At 38.1% G+C, this 22108-nt stretch overlaps 3 protein-coding genes across 12 annotated transcripts; all 3 read left to right on the plus strand.

Moving 5' to 3' along the window:
* The first annotated feature begins 2765 nt into the window (after positions 1–2765).
* Positions 2766–15856, plus strand: LOC149730552 (ikaros family zinc finger protein-like). Of its 10 annotated transcripts, none has more exons than XM_089884653.1 (12): positions 2766–2924; positions 7817–7951; positions 8056–8238; positions 8325–8408; positions 9530–9655; positions 11141–11308; positions 12506–12628; positions 12991–13322; positions 13640–13712; positions 13826–13987; positions 14198–14328; positions 14563–15856. In XM_089884653.1, exons 1-12 carry the CDS (start codon positions 2840–2842, stop codon positions 15058–15060), a joined length of 2100 nt encoding a protein of 699 aa, XP_089740779.1. In that variant the 5' UTR covers positions 2766–2839; the 3' UTR covers positions 15061–15856. The 10 variants fall into 10 exon arrangements, with proteins under 10 accessions (XP_089740779.1, XP_089740780.1, XP_089740782.1 ...); XM_089884654.1 differs by having other exon boundaries at positions 2767–2924; positions 12506–12613; XM_089884649.1 differs by lacking the exon at positions 2766–2924 and adding an exon at positions 5488–7417 and having other exon boundaries at positions 11144–11308.
* Positions 15857–16914: 1058 nt separating this feature from the next.
* On the plus strand, positions 16915–18723 carry LOC149730553 (N-alpha-acetyltransferase 60-like). Its single transcript, XM_089884679.1, has one exon. The coding sequence runs from the start codon at positions 16915–16917 to the stop codon at positions 17758–17760; it is 846 nt and encodes a 281-aa protein (XP_089740805.1). The 3' UTR covers positions 17761–18723.
* Positions 18706–21927, plus strand: LOC149730554 (delta(24)-sterol reductase-like). Its single transcript, XM_089884661.1, has 4 exons — positions 18706–19598; positions 19903–20152; positions 20562–20797; positions 21131–21927. Exons 1-4 carry the CDS (start codon positions 18706–18708, stop codon positions 21372–21374), a joined length of 1623 nt encoding a protein of 540 aa, XP_089740787.1. The 3' UTR covers positions 21375–21927.
* Positions 21928–22108: the final 181 nt, after the last annotated feature.

Below are 22108 nucleotides of genomic sequence, written 5' to 3' on the forward strand. Positions count from 1 at the left end.
CAGCAATAGCAGTGCCAACTAATATGTGCAATCACGAGATGTGTGGATCAGTGTAATTGATCCTAGTGTGGCAACTACTGTCGTTTTAACACGAAACTACGTGGATTGCCCATGAGCATGAACACATAGGCCTCACTGTAGCTGCAGTGTGAACTCGGTGTGAGCTACAGGCAGTCGCGCTAACCACTGCCGACATCACGAGGTATAATGGTTACAGGCTGTGTAATAATTGGTCATCAAGAATAAGTATACAGTCAGTGACAGAGTAATCCAGACAGTATAAATTGTGCGGAATGTGCGAAGATGATAAAATGTATTGAAGTTGACAATAAAATGTTAAAAACATCTACACTATGGATAGAGTACAGCGAGGCAGTGCGTATAAGATACAAAGTATTAGAACTTACCCTATATGCAAAAACAAACATGTTTTAGAAGTTCATTTCTTATTTCCAACTCAGCTTAAAACTTTGCTACCTTTAAGAAACCAAATTTTACATCCGTCAGTGGGCGCTAAAGTTTAGCGTAGTTTCTCAATGTGACGTCATTGGCATTTTGTTCCAGAATGCGATTATTTCGCTTGACCAATCAGCGGTGACGATGTTCCTTGTTCCCGATCGGAATTTCGAGAACGCCCTTTGCCACACATTTGGTAAGTGATGCATTTAACTATGTTGTGCATATATGCAAGGTACGGATACAGCTGTTGTAAAGCGTCTATATAACATGAGCGGCATCAATGCATTTTAAACATCCCTGACACATGTGGCAAGTAAGGAGTAAAACTTTATGCGCAAAATGTGTATAAAGTTGGAACTCATAAATTAGCGACATAGTATAACACCCAAACTTTTCAATGATAATCATAAACGAAATACACTGATAACCTGTTTCCAACGCTAGTGTGGATATTTCTGTTTAAATTGCGATTCCTGAACGCGCTTCCTTTCACACTTCACACTAACTTTTAGCAAAACACGTAAAACCAAAGTAAAAAGATTTTAACTTTAACCTATTTTACACGACCATACCCTTTGCGAGCTTAAAATATAACTACAATCATCGTCTATACATTTAAAAGTCTTCGCAACGTTTTACTATCTACAAGTAGTATAAAAACCTTTCTACAGCGAGCATAAGGTATACGAAACCCTAATATTTATATAATTACTATAAGGCTAGCAAACCAGATTTAAATATTGTTATTTATATTCAAATTATGTATTGTTTGTAGTAGAATTATTTATTGTTACGTTATAAAAAACATTAAAAACGAAATAAAAGCACTGTTCGTTAAACAATGACGAGAAAACAGCAAAAATTAAATATTTTATAAATAAATGTAAAACTATATTTCCTGCCAAATTATTTGTTATAATCGCCAAAGCAGAAGCATTTTTTCAAAATTTGTTTTTTTCGTGTAATTCATTTATTTGGGTCGGGTTAAGGAATCTCACCACCCAGGTTGCCCCTGCCTTCCAACAATGTCATGCTTCGTTGCGCTTTACTGACGTTGGATCGCCCAGTGTTGCCGGGTAAATTTCTTGGTGGTTTCGCATGTCTCTTCTTTACATCGGAATCCGAGCTTTTTGCGGCATTCCCTAGACTTGCGCTTATCGCGTGTTGGAATGTCGGGGCCGCTGTAGCTGTACAGCCTTTGGCTGGTGTTTAAACAAACTAGAATTTAAGTTTTGTCCCAGCAATTTTTTTTTAGTGTATCAATAAAATAAGATAAAGAGACCGACTTTTATTATACCCGGTTCCAATAAAGCTTCAGAAATAAAAAAAAAAAAACAGACGCACCCTTAAATTTATTCATTTCTATTTGGCATTTGCATAATTCGTATATAAACATATATGTATATATATATTTAGCAATTATATCCGGACTCTGGTTATTTGTATTCCAGCATAAAATATCGTGAACTGGCACAAAGGTCGCGTCAGTAGCGGCATAGATAATACCATCGCGTCAACTAACTTTGTATTCTGATATTAGAATATGACAGATGCGAACAATTTATGAATCGCGTTGTGTCTCTCGCGTTTGGTTTGTGACGTAACAATTGAAAACAATGCGCGGAAATCTCTATCATCGATGTGCGCGATGTGTGAAGTTATGAGAAATATATTGCGCAACACTGCAATTCCTATGCTTCAGTTTTTGGATTCCTGCTTGGGGTTCGTTGTTCTATCGTGTGTACACCAGTGTTGCACAATAAAAAATGGTCAAAATTACGGTTTACAATTAAAAATTTCAGAACTAAAAAAGTTATCTAGAATCCAGATGTGTTTATGGCGTAAAGCAATACTCTCTGTGACGTCATATTACCAGGTGTTTAGAATATTTTAAATCGATTCTAAAATAATCGGTATTCAAATCGCGTTATGCCCATTGTTGCGTCATAATGGTTTAATTCTAGTATTGCATCGGGATATTTAACGCGTGACGAAATGGACTTTACCTTTGTCGCGTATTATAGCGGTCCATTGAGGGGGGAAACTACGTAACAATGCACCGGGTTCCATATGACGCATCGCTACCTGTTCACACGTTGGATAACCGACCCAAATCGCCGTATGATTGTCTATTGTTCTAGTACAGCATAGAGCAGTGATGACCGAGCAAAAAAAATAATTTTGAAAAATTTAAAAATTTGAAAAGGGGCCAGTTTTCAATGTTGCTTTAAAAATAAATAAAGTTCCGGTTTTGTTTTATTTTTTAACTGGAAACACTGTTTTTTGCTTCCCATATAGACTGTGTTGGGAAGCGCAGTCGGTCTATCGTTGTTCCTGCGCTTAGTTCGTTCGATTCTCAAATATCAAGTTTCTGGAATACATGGCTGACACTGCGTTCAATTGGTCTCGTGAAGTATGGCAGAATACGTCATACGAAGCTGATGACGTAACCTATGACGAAAGAGGTAATGACGTGTTCTAAGTTAATGTATCAAGCACTATGTATACTTAACTTTGGTTTGAGGTGTTTAGATTTGTTTACTAATTATCCTAATTATCGCGTAATATCCTAATTAGTATCGTGCATAACAAGTATGTGTGGATTCAAATTCCATTCCTTATCTTGTTTGCTTTTGATAAGCTCCTACTGTTTGGAAATGTTGACACATCGACACATTGTGCTTTAATTAACTGTGTGCGTTTCCACTATGTGCATCCCAGTGTTGCCAGATATATTTCTGCAGTGTTTCCAAATCATAAAAGTTTAAACGCGAATGACTAAGACAATTAACCTGTAACTGTAATGTTTGCGAGAAAAACTAGTTCGGCTTTAGGTCTGGCATCACTGTAGTTTTCGATCTGGAAACACCGCAAGTCCATGCAAAAGTTCATCGTTCTTGAAAAACGAAAATTGTCGAAACCTTTGTTTGAGAATAAAGCTCCATGGATATGATAGCGATAACGCGCAAGGCACCAATTGTTACGCAAACAATCAACTGTTGGTTCCATTGCTGACGCATGCTTTCCTAAGTGACGTCACAGACGTTTAATTAACTCTATTATTCTTCCGTAATCATCTTTAAGACTTTGACAAAAACCTCGAAACAGGATCGCGCCTTTCACCACAGCTAGTGTCTAGGTATCGTGACGTCACAATCTTCATTAACGCAATCAAAAGATATAAAACATTTCTGCCGCAATTCGGGCCCGAGTCCATGGTCATGGAAAATTACTGAATCTGTATAATGCACAGATTATGTTTTTCCATCAAGATAGTTTTCTTATTCAAAATGTATTTGACGCTTTATCCAATGTGGTCAGAATCCAAATGCGAGACGCGCCATTGGAACTAAGGTTTAGACAATACGAGTTTGTCCAAGCTAAATCAATGATCAAATAACAGATTTTGATACCCGTATTCTCACGACACCTAAAGGGCATTGCTAATTGTTAAAACACGATTAGGAAATATGGGACATTATGTGCTAACGGTATCCGTCTTGCCCCGTATTCCGTCAGATTTATTGCGCCCACAATAAATGAACTCCATTGTTGCCCCCGAATTTATCGTCACTTAAAATCTCAACCATTAGCGTTAACGTGTCATTGCGTTGTGTCATAATAAACCAATCAGAGGCCCGTAAATTGGTCACGTGGGCCGAACACTTCTGCGAACTAACCTCGCGTCGTCTTCCCTACGTAATAAAGACTTTATTGTGTCGTCACAGGGGATTCGAAGTAAACCGCTCGCGTAATTTGACAAACGAGTTAAACACAACTTTTCAGTGTTTCCCGGTACAGTGTTGCGCTACATAAATTATTTCTATATTTCTTAAACTATGGATTATTGAATCAGACCAACAATGACCCCTCCATGACCTTTCATATCCCAATACTTGTTTGTGATCAAACAATCATTTAATGTCTAACATTGTTTCCCCCTGGCGTGTGAAATAAAAGTTAAAACGTCACAATTGCCCATTCGGGAATAACTTGTGATGTCATAATAAGAATAATAGAACTACCACCAACTACCAAAGAAGGCAGTTGATTAAAAATACCGAATTATGGTCCAAAAATGAGAAAAGTCCTTGCGAAAATTTCCGAAGTTAGATTCCAAATTTAAAACACGTGTTAAATTGGTCTTCTTGTTCTAATTCAATCCACCGTCGCCCGCGGCTACAACTTTATCATCGCCGGTTCATTTTCGCTCTGGGTTTTTGAGATTTGGGTTTTTATATCCCAAGAATTGCTTCGCGGAAAATCGGCGGATTTTTCAAAAGTTTTATAAATCTGTTTAAATGGAATTAAAACCCGAAGTGATTATTACGTAACAAACAGAAGAAGATTAGCGCTTCAAGCAACTGCGGGGACGTTTCGGAGATTTTAATATTTTTTTCGTTTCTTCTGTGAAAACTGAACACAATTTTTAGTTTCGTTTTCGGGCGAATGAGTTTGTCATTTGGTTTAGTGTTTCCAGACATATTTTAAACTTTCCATAGATAATGAAACAATCAGTATGTGTTTTTTATTGTGCAACACATTGGAATGTAACTTACCCGGTTCGATTTGTAGTTTTCCCGATTGTCCCTGCGTCACTTGTAGCCGTGGGCGTTTATGGCAACACATAATTGCCCGACGCACTCTTCCTTATGATTTATACCCAAGTTTTAGCCAGTGATGCCAGACTCTTTTTATTTCAGTGTTGACCAAAATTTAGAACAAAAAATGTGTTTTTTATATTCGGAAAGTTTTTGAAATCGTAACGATTTTTTTCATCTGGCAACACTGCCAACGTCATGACCCCGGGCGACTGCGAAACTGAGAATGGAAATCTGCATCGGTGTAATTTTGACAATTTACGCTTCAGTGACGTCAATATTTCGTCATGTGACAAGTGTGACGTCATTGGCAATGTTCTTGCAACTTGATTGTGACGTGATAGCCGTCATAATAGCTGCCATTGTTACGTGCGTGTGATTGTTGCGAGTTGCAAGCGATGCAGGTGGGTCAGGAGAAAGAAAGAGAAAGGAAAGGGCGAGGAGCAATAAAGAAACAAAGAGAAGGCGAAGAGAAGTGAGTGAGAGAAAAAGTTGCCGACATTCCTTCGGCTCCTGTCGGGAACGAAACGCATTTGATAAAAGACCATTGTACAACATGGGAGTGGTAGGTCAGGTTGTCTGATTAGGGTATTCCCCTTGTAGATTAATGACGTAGGCCAGGGTCAAATTCAAAAGTTTTAGAATAAAAAAGCGTTTGGCGCGAATTTTAGGCGTTTTTGAATTTTCCTTAATTTTGTAGCTCGCCAAACCTGTTTGCAATTCATTATGACGTGTTGGATGTGTCTGTGATCGCACAAATGATGGCTGTGACGTCAGAATGAGAACAATGGCTATATTTTAATCGACAATGCTCGCTGTTATCGATTTTTAGTTATTTATGAACGGGTGCAACTTACCTGGTGTTTATGATGTCATAAACCTGCCACCTCGTTAAAACAATGATGGTTTATGACGTCACAAGGTCAATGGTCCCCTAAGGAAACCAGCAGATCATCGTTGGCAGCCACCAGCGATTGTTACGTAGTTCCAGCCGCTTTGTTTACGCGTCGACGGTTCGAGATCCTTAGTTTTTCCTTCAATCCCGTTTATGACGTAACAGTGAGCCCGGGGGCGCGCCACAATGGACAACGCCCGTCTTGCATTTCCAAAATGCATTTACCAGCTTGGGATATTGTTGGAGAGGTGTTTAATTTATCCAGAGTTAAAAAGTTTGGTTGTTGCCGGTTTCTGCAGGATTTCGTGCAGTATGTTCAGCTTGTGTTCCTGTCAGGTTTATAATTTTGTTTGCAGTGATGCCGAATAAAAAAATATTTTTAAATGTTTAAGTTACGCATTTTGCAAATTTTAAAGTTGTATAAAAATAGATGAAAAACTGTTCGGTCATCACTGGCAATTTCCCACCCGGAAACACTGACAGGGTCCCATCTCCAAAGCATGCACTACCAATGCTGTCACGCCATACGAGACAGTGGGTGCACGATATATAGTTTAATACCAGATCGTGTCCAGTCGGCATGAGGTAGCCACACTCCGCGGCTTTAACTAAATCTTCCCATTTTCCCAAACCCTGGGTATCAGTTTAAAAACGCACGGTTCAGTGACGTGACAAACGATTCCTTGTTTCCTACTTCCGGTATCAGTATTCTTCTGTGACGTAGGAAGTCGTGACGTCAGCAGAACTGCAGCTTTTTGCAACAGTCGTAAACTGCAGCAGACGTAGAGTTTATTATTGGAATGATAGTTTTTGTGTGTTTACAGTTCACTGTGCGAGTCATAGAAGCGTTTTTGGTGATCCAGGCGCAGTTTATTCAACGAGGCCTATTAAATTAGTCACCGCTTAAAATGCTACGCACGGAAATAACCTGCATAACAAATTTTTGAAAAATGCATTTTAATTTGTGTCGTCATAATGCGATATGTTTACAAATGAATCGCTCCTGTTTACGTAACAAGCAGACAATTACATTGTATGATGCTGTAGGTTATGATGGCATAATGCCGAATCGCACAGGCAGTGTTGCGCAATAATAGTAACAGTTGATTAATATTAATTCATGCTTGGTTTGCTTAAATTTTCGAAACTTTATATTTTTATTTATTTTTAATAGTTTGTTTTAAAAAAAATAATACCTGGAAACACTGTAGCTGCGCGTGCGTATTTATCCATAATTAATAAAAACAGACAACAAAAAATGCCACAAAACGCAGGATTAACGTTATTTCCTTCCGTTGCCAAATTGGAGGCTTTTGTGCAGTGTCTGGTTTGTGAGGCATGCTATGTGTTATGGGTTGTGATAACTCATCATGCAGATCATGCATTTTCGTGGAAAGCAAGAAAATGGAAGCTCTGTCGTGCGCTCTCTCATGGAACTGTCGACTAACTTTAATTGCAGTAGGTGGGCGGCAGCACTGGTTGGTGGTGCAGGCAGTGTGGTGTACGGTTAGGTGTTCGTTGTTCTGTATATTAGCTTAGGTTTTGTTAGAGATTTTCAGCGACTTGTTCATTCACAGTATGACGTAAATATATTTGTAACTTCGAGTGCGGTAACGAAGGTTAAATTAATTAAAACAGCGAAAGTGGGGTATTTAGTATCAATAGGACAGTAGTTAAAACACGCTGTCGGTAAAAATACCCGAGGGAAAGATCTTAGCCCAAACAAAGAGAATTAGGTTGATATATTTCATTGTACCGCATACTGTACTTAAGGTCTGGTGATGTTTATAGCTTTCCAAGACGTTGTTTTCATAACATTTCATGTTTCTGGCAGTTAAGTAGAGGTGTTATGATATTACAGGGATTATTATGATGCCAGCTGCCAGTATGGAAGTTACACTCTCCCAACATACGTCATCCCAACATACGTCACCGCAACCATCGCCCAATTCTTCATGGATGGAAAAACAAGCTAGTGACGTCACAACACAAAACGGTGGGTAGCTTATGACGAAACAATACGTGTTATGCGTCATATGGATGAAAGCGACCGACGTGATTATCGCGACTCCCAGATTTTGATAAATATTTGAAACACAGCTGATGACGTCATTGATCGAAGCGTCGCGTCAAGTACGTCATCACCCTCGCGTCCAGATTCGGGAATGGCGATTGTCCTCAGCGAGAAAGACGACAGTGTGACGTCACCAAGACAAAATGCCGAAACTCCAGCAGTGTTGCCAGCAGCTTTTAAATCAAGTAGCCCTTCACAGTCATCTGCCGGTAAGTGCAACACTGACAGTTTTAAAAAAAACAATTAAAGTATGACTGGTTTTGTAGCTTGTCAATAATTAGTTTTATTTGATAAGATTCTGGTATCGTGTCGTCATCAGGACAAGACGAAAGCCCTACGTCATCATCGTCCTTAACGACGTCATCATCTCGAAAAGATGGTAAATCTATAATGTCATGAACTTTATAACATAGCAAATGCTTCTATGTAAGAAACGAAAAGATATACGCGTGTACTGTGATGTCATGAAGAGCCTGAGTGGTTTGTGTTCGGTTGGTCGCGGTGGGCACGAATTTAGTCGGAAATTTGGCGTCAATTTCCAATGAGTTCGGTTTCAAAACAAGTTTTTCCCCGGAACAAAGTTTAGCCCAGTCCCCTTAGTGCTTAGATAGCCCTCACTTACTGTATTGTATATGTCACCTTAACCACGGCTTTTAAACAGTTTTGCAGGACCAAAGCACTGATCGTTTCGCTTTTGTATTTTACTTTGGCTTTCGTTTTCGTGTCTGAAAAGACAGAATAATGCCATTTATTCATTCATTTAAACCATAATTTACGTCTAACGTTTATAAATAACAGTATGTCAATTTCCTATAAACACGTTTATAAATAACATTTATGTATATAGGGATTTCCATAGTCTATCTTTTGTGGCTGTTTAACATACTAGAACCACTTGTCACGAACTTGCTTTTACGTTCGAGCCATAGACTCGTTCATTTTATATAGTATAGGGTAGAGGAAGATGCTGGGACACCTTCTCCTTCTATTTTTTTCGTTCAAATAGGTAGTACAAAGAAAATTCAAAGAATTATAAAACCGTATCCTCATGAATAAAACACGATCATGATATGTGATTATTTTTTGCTAAAGGTGTCCCGTTTCCCCCCCACCTACTATATATCACTAAAACGTATGAAATTAAAATGTGGCAAAAATCTTGCTTGGAAAGATTTTCTTGTCTATGATTAAGATTTACATTCCAGTATTTATAGTGGTTGGTCTGTGGGAAATGTATTAAATGCAGCAACTGTATATAAACTATAAACCCCTTGTTTACACAGATAGTAATAAAAATCTTTTTGGAAGTAGCTTTTTTCTCTCTATCCTATCATGACGACCGTGGTTTAATTGCTTATTCTCTTCTCTTCGTTGTTTTAACTAATCTCTTCTTTGCTACCGCATTTGAAGATATACATAGTTTGATGTCACATATGTTTTATGAAGCTTTCCCAATACTATACTTGCAAGTTAGACCTAAACACTTGATTGCATTCGCAGCATCGAACAACGACAGTATCAACAAAGCTCAAGCACAAAGAAACTTGAACCTTATAGCTTGTGAAGAATGTGGTCTCATATGCGCTGGCCAAAGTCATTACCAAGTTCACATTAGATCCCACACCGGTGAGAATTGAAGCTTTCATGTGGTCTGGTTTACACACTAAGTAAAAATAGGACAAAAATCATTATAAGCGATATACGGATCGTCATAATTTCTCAACAACAAATGTAAAGTGCGTTTGGTAAATGATGCTGGCCCCTCCTAACAAAGCAATTGCAAGTATATTTGGTAAAGTTAAACTTTTTGTGAGAGCACAAATCTTTAATAAGCCACAGAAAAAAACAACATCAAAGATTAAACATGAATGAAAATACGGGCATTAGATTATATATATGGGTAAAATCCTCTGGCAAGGCACGCAATGAGATCTTGGATTTACGCCAAAGTTGGCCTATTACCCCCAAACTATGGGATATAGCTACAAGTCCTACAACATCGTTAAAACACGCCCTTCTGAATACGCAACCATGTGCATATACAAACTATAACTATATATCACGAAACCGTTTGAATTAATGGCTGTCGTGTCAATAAAACATTTAATTCTTAGCTTTCCAAAAACCATTTGGTTATATATAGTCGCGTCTTTTTATAAATAATGTTATTAACGAGCTGTGAGCAGACGACTTAACAGGGAATATGAGACTCGTGGTGTCTTGTTGTAGATAATACTATTGACATGAAATATTCTCTTTTTCAATACGAAAACGAATATCAAATTAGTTAAAGAGAGTGGAATTAGCGGGAAAACGATGGTCGTTAAAACACGCTGCAGGAAAAGCTGCTTGAGGAAAAATGTAATTAGTAGGGTGGGGGAAGACGGGATACGTTGAGCACATAATATTCAAAAAAATCCTGATCGTGTTTAATTCATTGAATGTTATTTTGTTTACTACCTAATGGGACGAGAAAATCGAATAAAAAGCTGCCCCCCCTTCCTAGTATACATAACAGTGCAGACCTAGAAGTGTTTGATTAAACATATCTACTGGTAAACGGATGTAATGTCTGTTCTCAAATTATCAACAAACTGAACCGGCTGCCGTTATTGGAGAAATACAAACATATGTTCGAAACCTAAACATAAAGATATTCAGGCACGCCTTCTTTATAATAACTGTTCCCACGGGTGTGTAATACTGGAGTGGTTATTCAAATTGCGACACAGAATAAGTAAATTTATTCACACGGTAGCCTGGTCGTGCATATACTCATAACTGGATGGTCCTATTATATTTATAACCCCACACGTTATGCTTCATACATATTTGAAATTACACCATACTACGTATAGACTACCATTGTCTTAACATGTAGTGGGTATTTCAACCTTGTCCCAAATATATATAGGTCCACAAAGAGACCTCTGCTCGTGGCCTTGTTTTCAGGGGGCGATTGCTGCGAAGAGATGAATACAATAACAAACATAAACACCAAATACAGATTATTTTATTGTGTTTTTTGAAAGGGTCACGAACCTTAAGTTTAAGAAACACTGGGTTATGGAATATTTTCTTTTTGCATTTTGTAAACTTGATTTCCCCCAGGAGAACGCCCATTTAAATGCACTGTATGCGGAGTTGCGTTTACACAGAAGGGAAATCTGAGGCGACATTATAAGATCCACTCTGAAGAGAAGCCGTTTCAATGCCCCGTGTGTTCGTACAGATGCAGACGGCGAGATGCATTAAATGGACATATGAGAATACATTCAGGTACTTTGAGTTACTTCTTATATGAAAACTACACTTATCGTACTGTGGAGTATAAGATGGATACCTTCAGCACATAATATCCAATATTTCCCAAACGTGTTTTTAACAATTAACAGTTTTAACAATAAAAAACAAAGAGTTCGACTCTACCTTATGACCAAGATACAAAACAACTATACTGCATGTAAATTTCACCCGTTTTCCAGGTGGTATACTTGAGCAACTTATTTAGGTTTGCTAAAATAAAAAAATACCAATAAATTAAATGAAAACATGATTTTGAACTTAGAACTCAGTAGATTTTGTTATCTGATACGAAATTCAGTATGGAATTAAATAAAAGACGTGAGTAACATCTGATTGAATTGTTGGTTAAGAAAACATTCTAAAGAAATTATAAACTATTGGTTAGGAAAACACTATAAACAAATTTACAAATTAGTTATTAAAGGGCACCCACAAATCTCCTAAACAAAGCGACAATTTAAATCCTAAAGAAAACAAAGAGTTTGTGCTGCAAAGCAAAACCAAAACAATTCGTGTCTCCAGTAGTTAACCAACTGCTCCCGAATTTCCGACGAAACTTTTCGGTTCGACTTTTCTAAGTAATTCCGCTGCACTGTGGCGCTAAAATACTTACATGTGTGACGTAATGATGCGCTTTGTTTAGGAACAATTGGTTTAAATCTTTAGTTAAACACGTGCAAAAACAATTCCCGCTAAAATTTTGTTTAAATTAACCAACTGTAAACGAGTAATTGTTACATCACCGATATAATTGTTTCGTAACTTTTAACATAAACTTTACTGGTTAGTAATTACAGTTTCTTTATGTACAGTAGTTTTTAGGGTAAAATCCTCCATGTTTTCATTTTCTTTTATCTTTCCATTTAGTTAAACAAATAATATTTACCTAAGTATATAACTCTATCCTCGCGACTCTAAAAGAGTGTTGTTAATTGTTTCAACATGATTATGAAGTATGGAATACTACGTGCCAAAGAGATCCGAATACAGTTATACCTTTAACTTAAAAATGGGTAAACCAATTGATTTAACACTTTCTGTGTATACCAACAAATACAAATCCTACTATCCGTAATAAAACAACTCTGGAAATTGCAACCAGATTATACAATATAATCTCATGATCTTGTTTTATGACTCATATCATATGTTTAATATTAAACTCTACAGATATTCGACCGTATAGATGTGTTTACTGTGCACGTAGTTACAAATCCAGGCAATCTCTCAAGGAGCACGAATATCAATGCGTTTACAAGAACGACCCTATTGTACAAGGTAATATGATACCAGGTTCGAATCCCACTTGATACCTTTTCATATTATTACAAAATATTTATTTATAGTACTGTGGAGTAAGATGGATACCGTTAACACATAATATCCCATATTTCCAATCGTGTTTTAACAGTTAACAAAGCTCTTATAAAGTCATGAGGATACGGTTTTATATATTTCTGTAAATATAGAATCTTTGTATGCTACCAAACATAAAACTAATAAAAACATAAACCAGCTTTCCCCAACCTACTGAGATTGCTTTTTTACCATGTTGGTAAAACGATTTAGAATGTTCTGTTTATAAATCTTACCTTCCAACTCTATCTTAAATTAAAACCGATGAGCTCAAATTCAACTTGTTGCATTTATTTCAGCTCGACAGCTGACGTCATCACCAGCAAAAGGAAGTTTCGGTGACAAGCGTTTGTCTCCACTTACTACGTCACAAACCTCAAGCTCCCCTATATCTATGACGTCATCAAACCTCCCCATTATGCAATCACAAGTTTTGAACCCGCTCTTGACGTCATCGAGTCCAAACTCCACTAGCAGCGGGAAACGGAAGGCGTCGAACCCGCAGAAGTTCACTCGACTCTCCGATCACCAACAACAGGTTATCCCTTCGTTGGCCAATGCTTTGCAATACATGCCCACCTTGTTAACTACGATGATGCAGCAACACATGAACGACACGGCAACTGCCGAGGTAAAACTATATACATATTATATGTAGGCGGCATTCTACTGGAATGTTAGTCTCTTACCCAGGGTGTTACCATATAGACTCGATTTTAGACTTCTAAATCTAGACCCCACGGAAATATTTATAGGCATATTTTTCTACCCAACACCCATGACCAATTTTGTTCCCCCTTGCCAACTAAACCCCTCTCACATATAGCGCGCATGTCTGTGATTACATCAGATTACTTCGGTGCACTACCTACATCATCAGGAGTGACGTAATGAACCCCAACATATTCAATGCTCGCCAACTTTAAACCAACCTCGTTATTTCCCCAGCAACAAAGACAACAAGACGAAGCGCTCGATTTCTCTGCGAAGCGAAAAAGCGGTTTGCAGAATACGAACGGAGGTAAGTGTGACGTAACAGAAGCGCTTTGTGAGCTTTTGTTGGTGTTTTGTTTCGTAACATTCATATGTTTGCATCTGCCCTGCATCCAAGTTTTGTTTTGTTTTGTAATAAAGCTTGCATCGATGACGTCAGCAGCAGTCCTCTCTCGCTCACCACCAAGCGACAGAAGTTTGACAGCGAGTTTGCAATGACGTCATCGTCTTTATTAAACGGTGATGACGTAATCGGTGACGTAGCACAAGGAGATAGGTTCACACCTATTGAAGCTGCTCAAAGTACGAATAAGTATTGTGACTTCAAAGGTTCATTATCGCGTCTTTGTTACGTAGATATCTTGTATATTACGTATAAATGTCTATTTTTTGCAAGTCTTGGTTGATTTGGTGCCTCTGCTTGCGTTTTGGTTTGCTGCATTATTAGAAAAGTGTGATAATTGCAACCAGATGTATAAATGATGACGTCATAACCTGCAACGTCACCTTTAGATACGGATAGTTACCAGGACAACGTGTTACGTCATCCCCGCGCTACAACAGAGAGGCTTTCGGGCAGCGCGAGAAGGAAACGACCAAAATATTTGAACGAGAAGATTGAACAAAACATGCAGGGACATGAGGTAGGTCCCTGGTTCTGGGTTCGATTTCCACACGTGGTATATACTTGGGCAAACGGTCAACTCTGGCCTAAATCTCAGATCCCCTGGTACGGCTTTCCATGGGACCGCGCAGCCTTAACCATAATATATTATCACAACGCTGAGGCTTTAAAACGTGGTATGCTGGTATTCATCTTACCTCACAATACTATTTTGTTGCAAAGGAAACTTAAAACTCAATTTGTTTTTCCTCAGTCTTCCTTTCCCTCGAAATATGACGTCAGTCCTACGATGAACTCTCTTGACCTCTCCGGGCAAAGCAAAAACGACGATATGACGTCATTCAAGAGTGACGTCAGAAGCACATCACCGTTCGCGCACGTCAGATCCGGTGACGCATCACGCAGCGGACTCCGTGTCTTCTCTTCCTTAGGAGATGATAGCGAAATTGAAGAATTGAAGACTTACATCTGCTCACATTGTCGATGCATCTTCCTGGATCACGTGATGTTCGCCATCCATGTCGGTTGCCATGGTTTCAGGGACCCACTCGAGTGTAACGTATGTGGCCACCTAGCGGCCGACCGTTACCAGTTCCAGTCCCATCTCGCAAGAGGAGAGCACAATCTGGGTGGAAAGGTTAATGACGTCACTGGAGAGAAATCTGACTACGTCACTGATGACATCACAAACGAAACTTCTACTTATCAACAATCGAGCACTTACGTAACGAAGTCTGCCGCTTTTAGATAATTTCAAACAACTTTTAAGTTTAGGTAATGACGTTACCCTATGACGTCACTCAATGACGCCACCCTATGGCGTGACGTGACGTCACAATAACCTTCGCACATCAAAGACTCACAATTTGTAACATCGTAACCAGAGTCTCCACGACCTTGTGTTTATTTTCACCTATTAACCGCTAGCGCTTATTTTAGTTTTGCACTATATGTACCTGGTACGTTATCCGGCCAAAAGTTGCGATTTTTGAGCGATGTTAGTTTCTACCGTTTGCTCCTGACTTTGGTATGCTCTTCGTCGCCCACGTGCGGATCCTCTGCACTACCTCGGCCCTTTACCTCGTGACCCTTGTGTGACCTCTGCTGCCTTAAATCTTTGTACATTCCCACCAGTTTCAAATAGTTTGATGTACAGATACAATAGTACACGCGTGTTCGATACACTTTTATTTCTTTCACTTAATTTAATCTTCATTTGGCCATGTCGACGCTCAATCTTTTCCAAACCTGCTAACTCAACTGCAGTTATCATTTAAAATGTCGAGTAAGATTAATTAATATTCCTGAAGCTTATAGGACCTCAATCATGCAGTTAAACTTCTATATAAAGCATTCACTCATTCTGTGCTTGTACAATCCTTATTAATGTGCAATCGCTTTATTTTGTTGCAATTTATTGTCGCCTGTCCATGGTACGCCAGGCCTAATTCTTGCTATACTCAATTTATTCGGTGTATTACATATTACCTAATATTTATTTCGCTTTGACATACTTGCCTTACAATTAACAAGACGAAAACTTATAATTGCTTCTTTGTTTTACCTGTGGGAGTTTTGGGTATTTATACTAGAGCCGTAGCATAAGAGCGTCTTCTAACCAGCAAGCATAAGCTCGATCAAAGAGATTAAAACCATCTCTTTGGCTCGAGGCTCGATGCTGCTACCATTGTCGGCGTATGTATCCTTGCACACGATTTTGCCTGACAGTTTTCAAACACATTAAAAAATTAGAACTCCCGAACAAGTCACCCACAAAGTTCCACACGTGGTAACTCGTTAAGCGGGCACGAGGTGTATGACAGAACACCCGGGTTATAACGACTTATGTTGCCCCATCCACGTTGGCCCCGCCATGCGAGAACAAATAAGACACATTCTTTTACATTTATTCTGAGATAGATCAGTGAAGGAGGACATTTTTATAGCAGGGATTTTACTCTATAGGGCTGTTCTATTTGGTTGTTAATTATTCGGTAACCCATTTAAGCAGAGACTTTCAGTTGTGGGTTACGGAATATTTTTACGTGTAAGGTTTTTAAAATATACCGAAGTAATAACTAGAAAAAATGTTCCCGAGATTCGCAAGAAGTAGATTTCCTGCGATAATTGTTTCTATGACGTCACAACACGAACGCGAGAGGTCGATAGAGCATCGGTAATAAAGTTACTTATGTTTGAGTTAAAAGTTTGAAGGTTCACGCTGTATAGATAGTTCTTGGATATTTTATAACATTTCTACGGGGTGAAATAAACGTTGTTGTATTTTTTGTATTTACTTTTATAATATAGTTTGGCGCCCTGTTTAGAACGTTTTAGAGTGTTTAGAAAGGATACTGTTCGAAGCTCAATGCTGCTAAGTGCTAACACTGTGGCCTTTGAAGGCTTATATGTAGTTAGACAAGAGGATGCCTTGCTAAGGCAAAACCAGTAGTATGTCTTTGGTTAATTGTCATTTTTGCCCACAGAACTAGATGATACTATGATAGTAACTGTTAATGGCCATCTGCCGAATAAATATATGGCTTAAGTCTTAAATGTCAGTATATCAAGGTTAGGTAACAATGTTTAAAAGTCCATCAACAAAATGTCATCTTGTGTTATTAATATTGACGATAATGGATTAAACTTTGGCGCAATGAAGCTGTACGAGGATGCCATATGTGAAGGTGGTAATGGGACATTATTATCCGTACATAACAGGTCAAAAAAATGTGACTTTTTGAGCACAATACGAATACGAAGCTTAAATGGTGGAGATATCGATGTTTTAAGGGAACTGTGTACGGAATGGTTCCCAATAAAATACCCGGTAACTTGGTATGAATCTATAACTTACGACGACAGGTTTTTCTCAATTGCTGCGACGTTAAACGGTCAAATTATCGCAATTTTGATTGCGGAAATTAAACCAAGATGGCAACTGCCCAAAGAAGATTCTGATATGTTGGCATCAGTTCATTCCCCTGACTCTAAAGTTGCGTATATACTGAGTCTTGGGGTACAAAGGGATTTCCGCAGAAGAGGTGTCGCGTCATATATTTTGCATCATTTCCTACTGCAAGTTGCAAGCAAGCACACTGGTCTTCTTGGAGTAAAAGCTGTTTATCTTCATGTGCTTTGCACCAATGTAACTGCAATTAAGTTTTATGAGCGACATAATTTTCAACTGTTGCATTATCTACCTGCGTACTATGTTATAAACATGGAGCCTAAGGATGGATATTCATACGTGCTTTACATGAACGGTGGCAAACCACCTAGAGCCTGTTGCGATTGTTTGTATCTAATCTCAAACTTGTTTCAAAATTTAACCCAGTGCAAATTCACAAAGCTATTTTTCAACAGCTTAAATAACGTTTTTTCACGATTTGTAATATGGCCCAAACTACCAAGCATTATTACAAGACAAAGACAATGCCATAACTTATAACACTAAATCCCAAACTAGTGTAGTTATTAAAACTTGCTCAAAAAACATGGCTGAATTTTAATTAGAAATCCCCAATTCAGTAGCTTAATAAATATTTAAAGTTTATTGGAACAATGTTCGGGTACTTGCAAGACACTTAAAATAAGATTGCAATAAATTTAATGGCTCTGTTATTTTAACTTTTAGTTGCGGAAGCTCTGGTCTTACAAACCCAACCGTCTGGTTTTGTTACTTAATACAGTTGAACTAGATTAAGACTTGTGTATGTTTTGTAATTTATTATGTAAGTTCCATAATTTCTTTGGAACTCTATCTAATTTAGTATTTCTTGAATTTCTGTTTAATATTTTTGTAAACAAACATGTTGTAACATTGATTCGAGTAGGCAATGGTAAAAAGATGTAACTATACCTCTAAAAAACTTGAATAATTAACACATGATAACAATTGTTTTGTTTACCACCATCCTAAGTATAACATAAATGTAAACTTCGTAAATTCTATTGTGCATTCAATGTTCAATGAAACTGTTAGTTGTATTATCTTCTGTCATAAGCGCCGAACTTTTCCAAATGCAGGGAAGGCAGGGATAGTTATACACATATTTGAAAAAAATCCTACCCCGCCACCCCAGGTTTGGCGTCGATGTCCTCTGCATGTTTTAAGTGGAACAATGTTAGTTTATTTGTATTGATTGTGTTAACTGTTAAGCTTAAGTGCATGTGTCTTTTTGTAGAACTAATTTTTCTGTCTTTGGTACAAGTATTCTGTAATAACAATGTGTTTGTAAAACTTAGTTTACAAGACCCAAATGGGACTGTCTCTTCAATTCTGTTATTCACACACTGGTTCAAATTTGATCGTTTAAACTCACAGAGATTGACGCGCACTGTGATGTTTATGTTTGCTGTGATGTCATTTTACTTTTTATGTGTTTAAGCAATCATGTTATGTTTCAATAGATACAACATGAAACAATGGTTTGTTAAGTGGTTAGAAGACAACAGGGGTTTGGTTGTCGTTCTGTTTTGTCTTCCCGCGAGTTTCATTTTCGATGTCTGCCTTCGATTTCGGAACTGGGTTATAAGATATCTATTTTCTGCACCCCACCAGCATAATGAACGAGTACGAACTATCCAGGCCGCAGTTCGTAAATGGAATGATCTTCCAACTGAGAATAGAAGACCAATGTGCACCTCGCGACCAAACTGGTTAAGCTTATCCACCACATTCTTCCAAAAGAAGGATTGCCACCAAATCACGGTTTCTTTGTTTGATATTCTCAACTTAGATGAAGAATATATGATAGTAAAAGTTGAGCCGATGGTGTCAGTTCGTGATGTCACTGATTACCTCATCTCGCGAGGTTACGCTCTAGCGGTTACGCTTGAAATTGGTGACGCAACTTGTGGGGGGTTGGCCATGGCTGTTGGGATGACTACGTACTCACATAAAGTTGGATTATACCAAGAAGCTGTGGTGTCATACGATGTGGTTACCGCTGATGGTAGTTTAATACACGTCGAACGAGACAATGAGCATGAGGACTTATTCTCTTGCCTACCATGGTCTCATGGGACCTTAGGCTTCTTGGTAGCTTTAGAGCTAAAAATTATCAAAGTAAAGCCTTACATACACCTGCAATATATCCCTGTAAAAGGGAAAAAGAATTATTGCGATAAAATGAGGTTGTTGTCCGGTGCGTTGGATAAATTGGCAACAACTCCTGATTATCTTGAAGCGACCGTCTTTTCAAAAGATGAAGCAGTGATCATGGTCGGGAATTTCTCGGATGCCGATAAACCAGGGGAGATGGGAAAGGTTAATAATGTGGCAAGGTGGGTGGTTTTATGTAAGACGTAATTAGTAATGGACTGATGGTATGTGGCAATGAGGTGTATAAAACAAAACACTTGGTTGTGACTACTGTTGTTGCCTTAAAAATAAATAATAAATGTGTTGTCCCTTTTTTCCCAACATTTTTCTTTATGTAGTCTTAACATTGATGCTGTACATTGGTTGTAATGTTTACTGATTAATGCAATGCGAAATTCCTTGGTTGTCCTGACCACCTTACCACCCTAGGTGTGGCGCCTATGGCTATCCTAGCACGACACATGAATAACCCTCTCTACACGATAGATGGTATAAACCATGGTTCTACAAACATGTTGAGACATTCCTACGTACCGGTGGGGGTGATGAATACATCCCATTGCAACAATACCTCTTACGTCACAACCGGGCCATATTCTGGGTGGTGGAAGCAATGATTCCATTCGGAAACCATCCCATATTTCGTGCTCTACTGGGTTGGCTTTGTCCCCCCAAACCTGCTTTCCTTAAGTTCACAACAACCCCAGGTGTTCGAGCCATGACGTTCACAAGACAGGTATGTATGGATATTTGCCAAACCATGGATGGCCGACCAGGACTACCTTGGAATTTTCTGAACTGCATTAAACAGTAAATAGTAGGACCTATAAGTTATTTCATAGAAATGCGTGTAAACATTCATGCCTCACTGGTATTTTATAAGTTTGGTACTTGTATGTATTCATTAAATCCTTGGTGATATTGCTTGGTCAATATGATATTGCTTGGTCAATATGATATTGCTTAATGCTGCTAGATGTTGGTGTAAGTCTGAAATGGACATCTTTTGCAAATTTTTATTTGTAATCCTAAAGAATCAACATTTCGGCTGCAATGCATGATAGTGGGGGAACGCGGTTGAGTGAAGACCATTTTCCAGAAGATCTTGCAGTTTGTAGACAAACAGACATGATGTTTTTTTCCAGGTGTTTCAAGACATTGTTCTTCCAATGACTGTCCTGGAGAAATCCATTGATATCGCTGAAGATTTGTTCGACACTTACCCCATACTAATATACCCATGTCGTATATACGACCATGGTGTGAATAGGGGGCAACTAAGGCCACCACGGGAGGACCAGATGTGTCCAGGGGCAAATTACGGGATGTTTTATGACCTGGGTGTTTATGGAGTGCCTGGGAAGGTGAAGAGAAAGGAGAGGTGGGTGATGTGATGTCATAATCAGGTTTATTTAGTGCATGATATGCCACAGTGTTTAGAGGTGTATAACACTATGAATGTAGCATATGTGTCTGGTGTATAGCATTCTGTGATACATAGACTGTGCATAAGGTATAAGAAGACACCCGTGTATGGAATGGAAAACCTGTGTTATAAAGAATGTTGTTCTCTCACCATGCTAGGATAAATAAGTTACATGCGTAGTCACTTGTAAGCGAACACCAGGTGTATGAAACAGAACATCCATGTAATAATGACTGTCATTTCCCTGCCATGCAAGCATAAATAAGTTGCATTTATTTAATTATCCAGATATGATTCAGTGAAAGCCATGAGATCAATGGAATCATTCATTCGTCAACATGGTGGATATTCATTTTTATACGCTGATATTTTCATGACCAAAGAAGAATTTCATGAAATGTTTGATTTGACTTTATATGAACAATGTAGGGTGAAATATGGGGCAGTAGGTGCTTTCCCTCATCTCTATGATAAAGTTAAACCTGAAATTAATGTTTTTGAAGTCGGCAGGACATGGGCTGAGACCAATTAAGTTAATGGACCTGTTATATACGATGGGATGTCCTACAGGGAGGCAGAGCATTAATATTTATTATTTATCCATCATAATGATGGCTTGTGTTTTTGTATTTGCTTTCTTATATACATATATGATGATTTATTCAATAAATGTTTTCAATGTTAGTAGTTGAAAAGCCATATAAATTGAGTAAAATAGTAAACAAATTCCACTAAGGGAATAAATTGTTTATTGGTTAAGTTTTAATTGTGAGACCAACCCATTTTTGACATGTATATTTTACTTTCACTTTATCATTTAAGGTGCTATAACTACTTTGAATTGTATCATGTTTTATAACATTCAGTTTTTATTGAAAACTTTAAATTGTGTGCTATGACAATAGGTCCTTTACTTAATTGACGCACACCTGAAATTTGAAATGTGATTTTGAATTGCAAAATTTTAATTTATTGTTTCACTGTGTGACTTCTATGCAATCAAGAATGTTGTAATGAATGTTTATGATGCATTGAATATTAACATTGTGTGTTATACAGGGTAATAATAAAAGTGTGTTTACTTATTTCTGAAAGAGACAGTGATTATGAGGTGTGAAGTGGTTGCTAATACATCTGCTGCCATAGATAAGACATATGCTACAACCGTATGTTAAATAGCTTGTGCAGTTTGATCTAGACATAAGTTCAGTTATTAAAAATAACATAGACTCCCCAATCAGTTACAGTTTTTCCTGATTGGCGGTT

Source organism: Ciona robusta, chromosome 9 (assembly GCF_009617815.1).
Source record: "Ciona robusta chromosome 9, ASM961781v2".
In the NCBI taxonomy this organism is placed as follows: domain Eukaryota; kingdom Metazoa; phylum Chordata; class Ascidiacea; order Phlebobranchia; family Cionidae; genus Ciona; species Ciona robusta.

Bases quoted from the DNA above. Each gene is read 5' to 3' on its own strand.
- LOC149730552 (XM_089884649.1), top strand. From the start codon at position 7,294: ATGCTATGTGTTATGGGTTGTGATAACTCATCATGCAGATCATGCATT. The intron at 8,409-9,529 runs GTAAATCTATAA...TTGCATTCGCAG, and splicing joins GTCATCATCTCGAAAAGATG to CATCGAACAACGACAGTATC. The intron at 14,329-14,562 runs GTAGGTCCCTGG...GTTTTTCCTCAG, and splicing joins AAAACATGCAGGGACATGAG to TCTTCCTTTCCCTCGAAATA.
- LOC149730554 (XM_089884661.1), top strand. From the start codon at position 18,706: ATGTTATGTTTCAATAGATACAACATGAAACAATGGTTTGTTAAGTGG. The intron at 19,599-19,902 runs GTGGGTGGTTTT...TCTACACGATAG, and splicing joins AAGGTTAATAATGTGGCAAG to ATGGTATAAACCATGGTTCT. The intron at 20,798-21,130 runs GTGGGTGATGTG...TTAATTATCCAG, and splicing joins AAGGTGAAGAGAAAGGAGAG to ATATGATTCAGTGAAAGCCA.
- LOC149730553 (XM_089884679.1), top strand. From the start codon at position 16,915: ATGTCATCTTGTGTTATTAATATTGACGATAATGGATTAAACTTTGGC.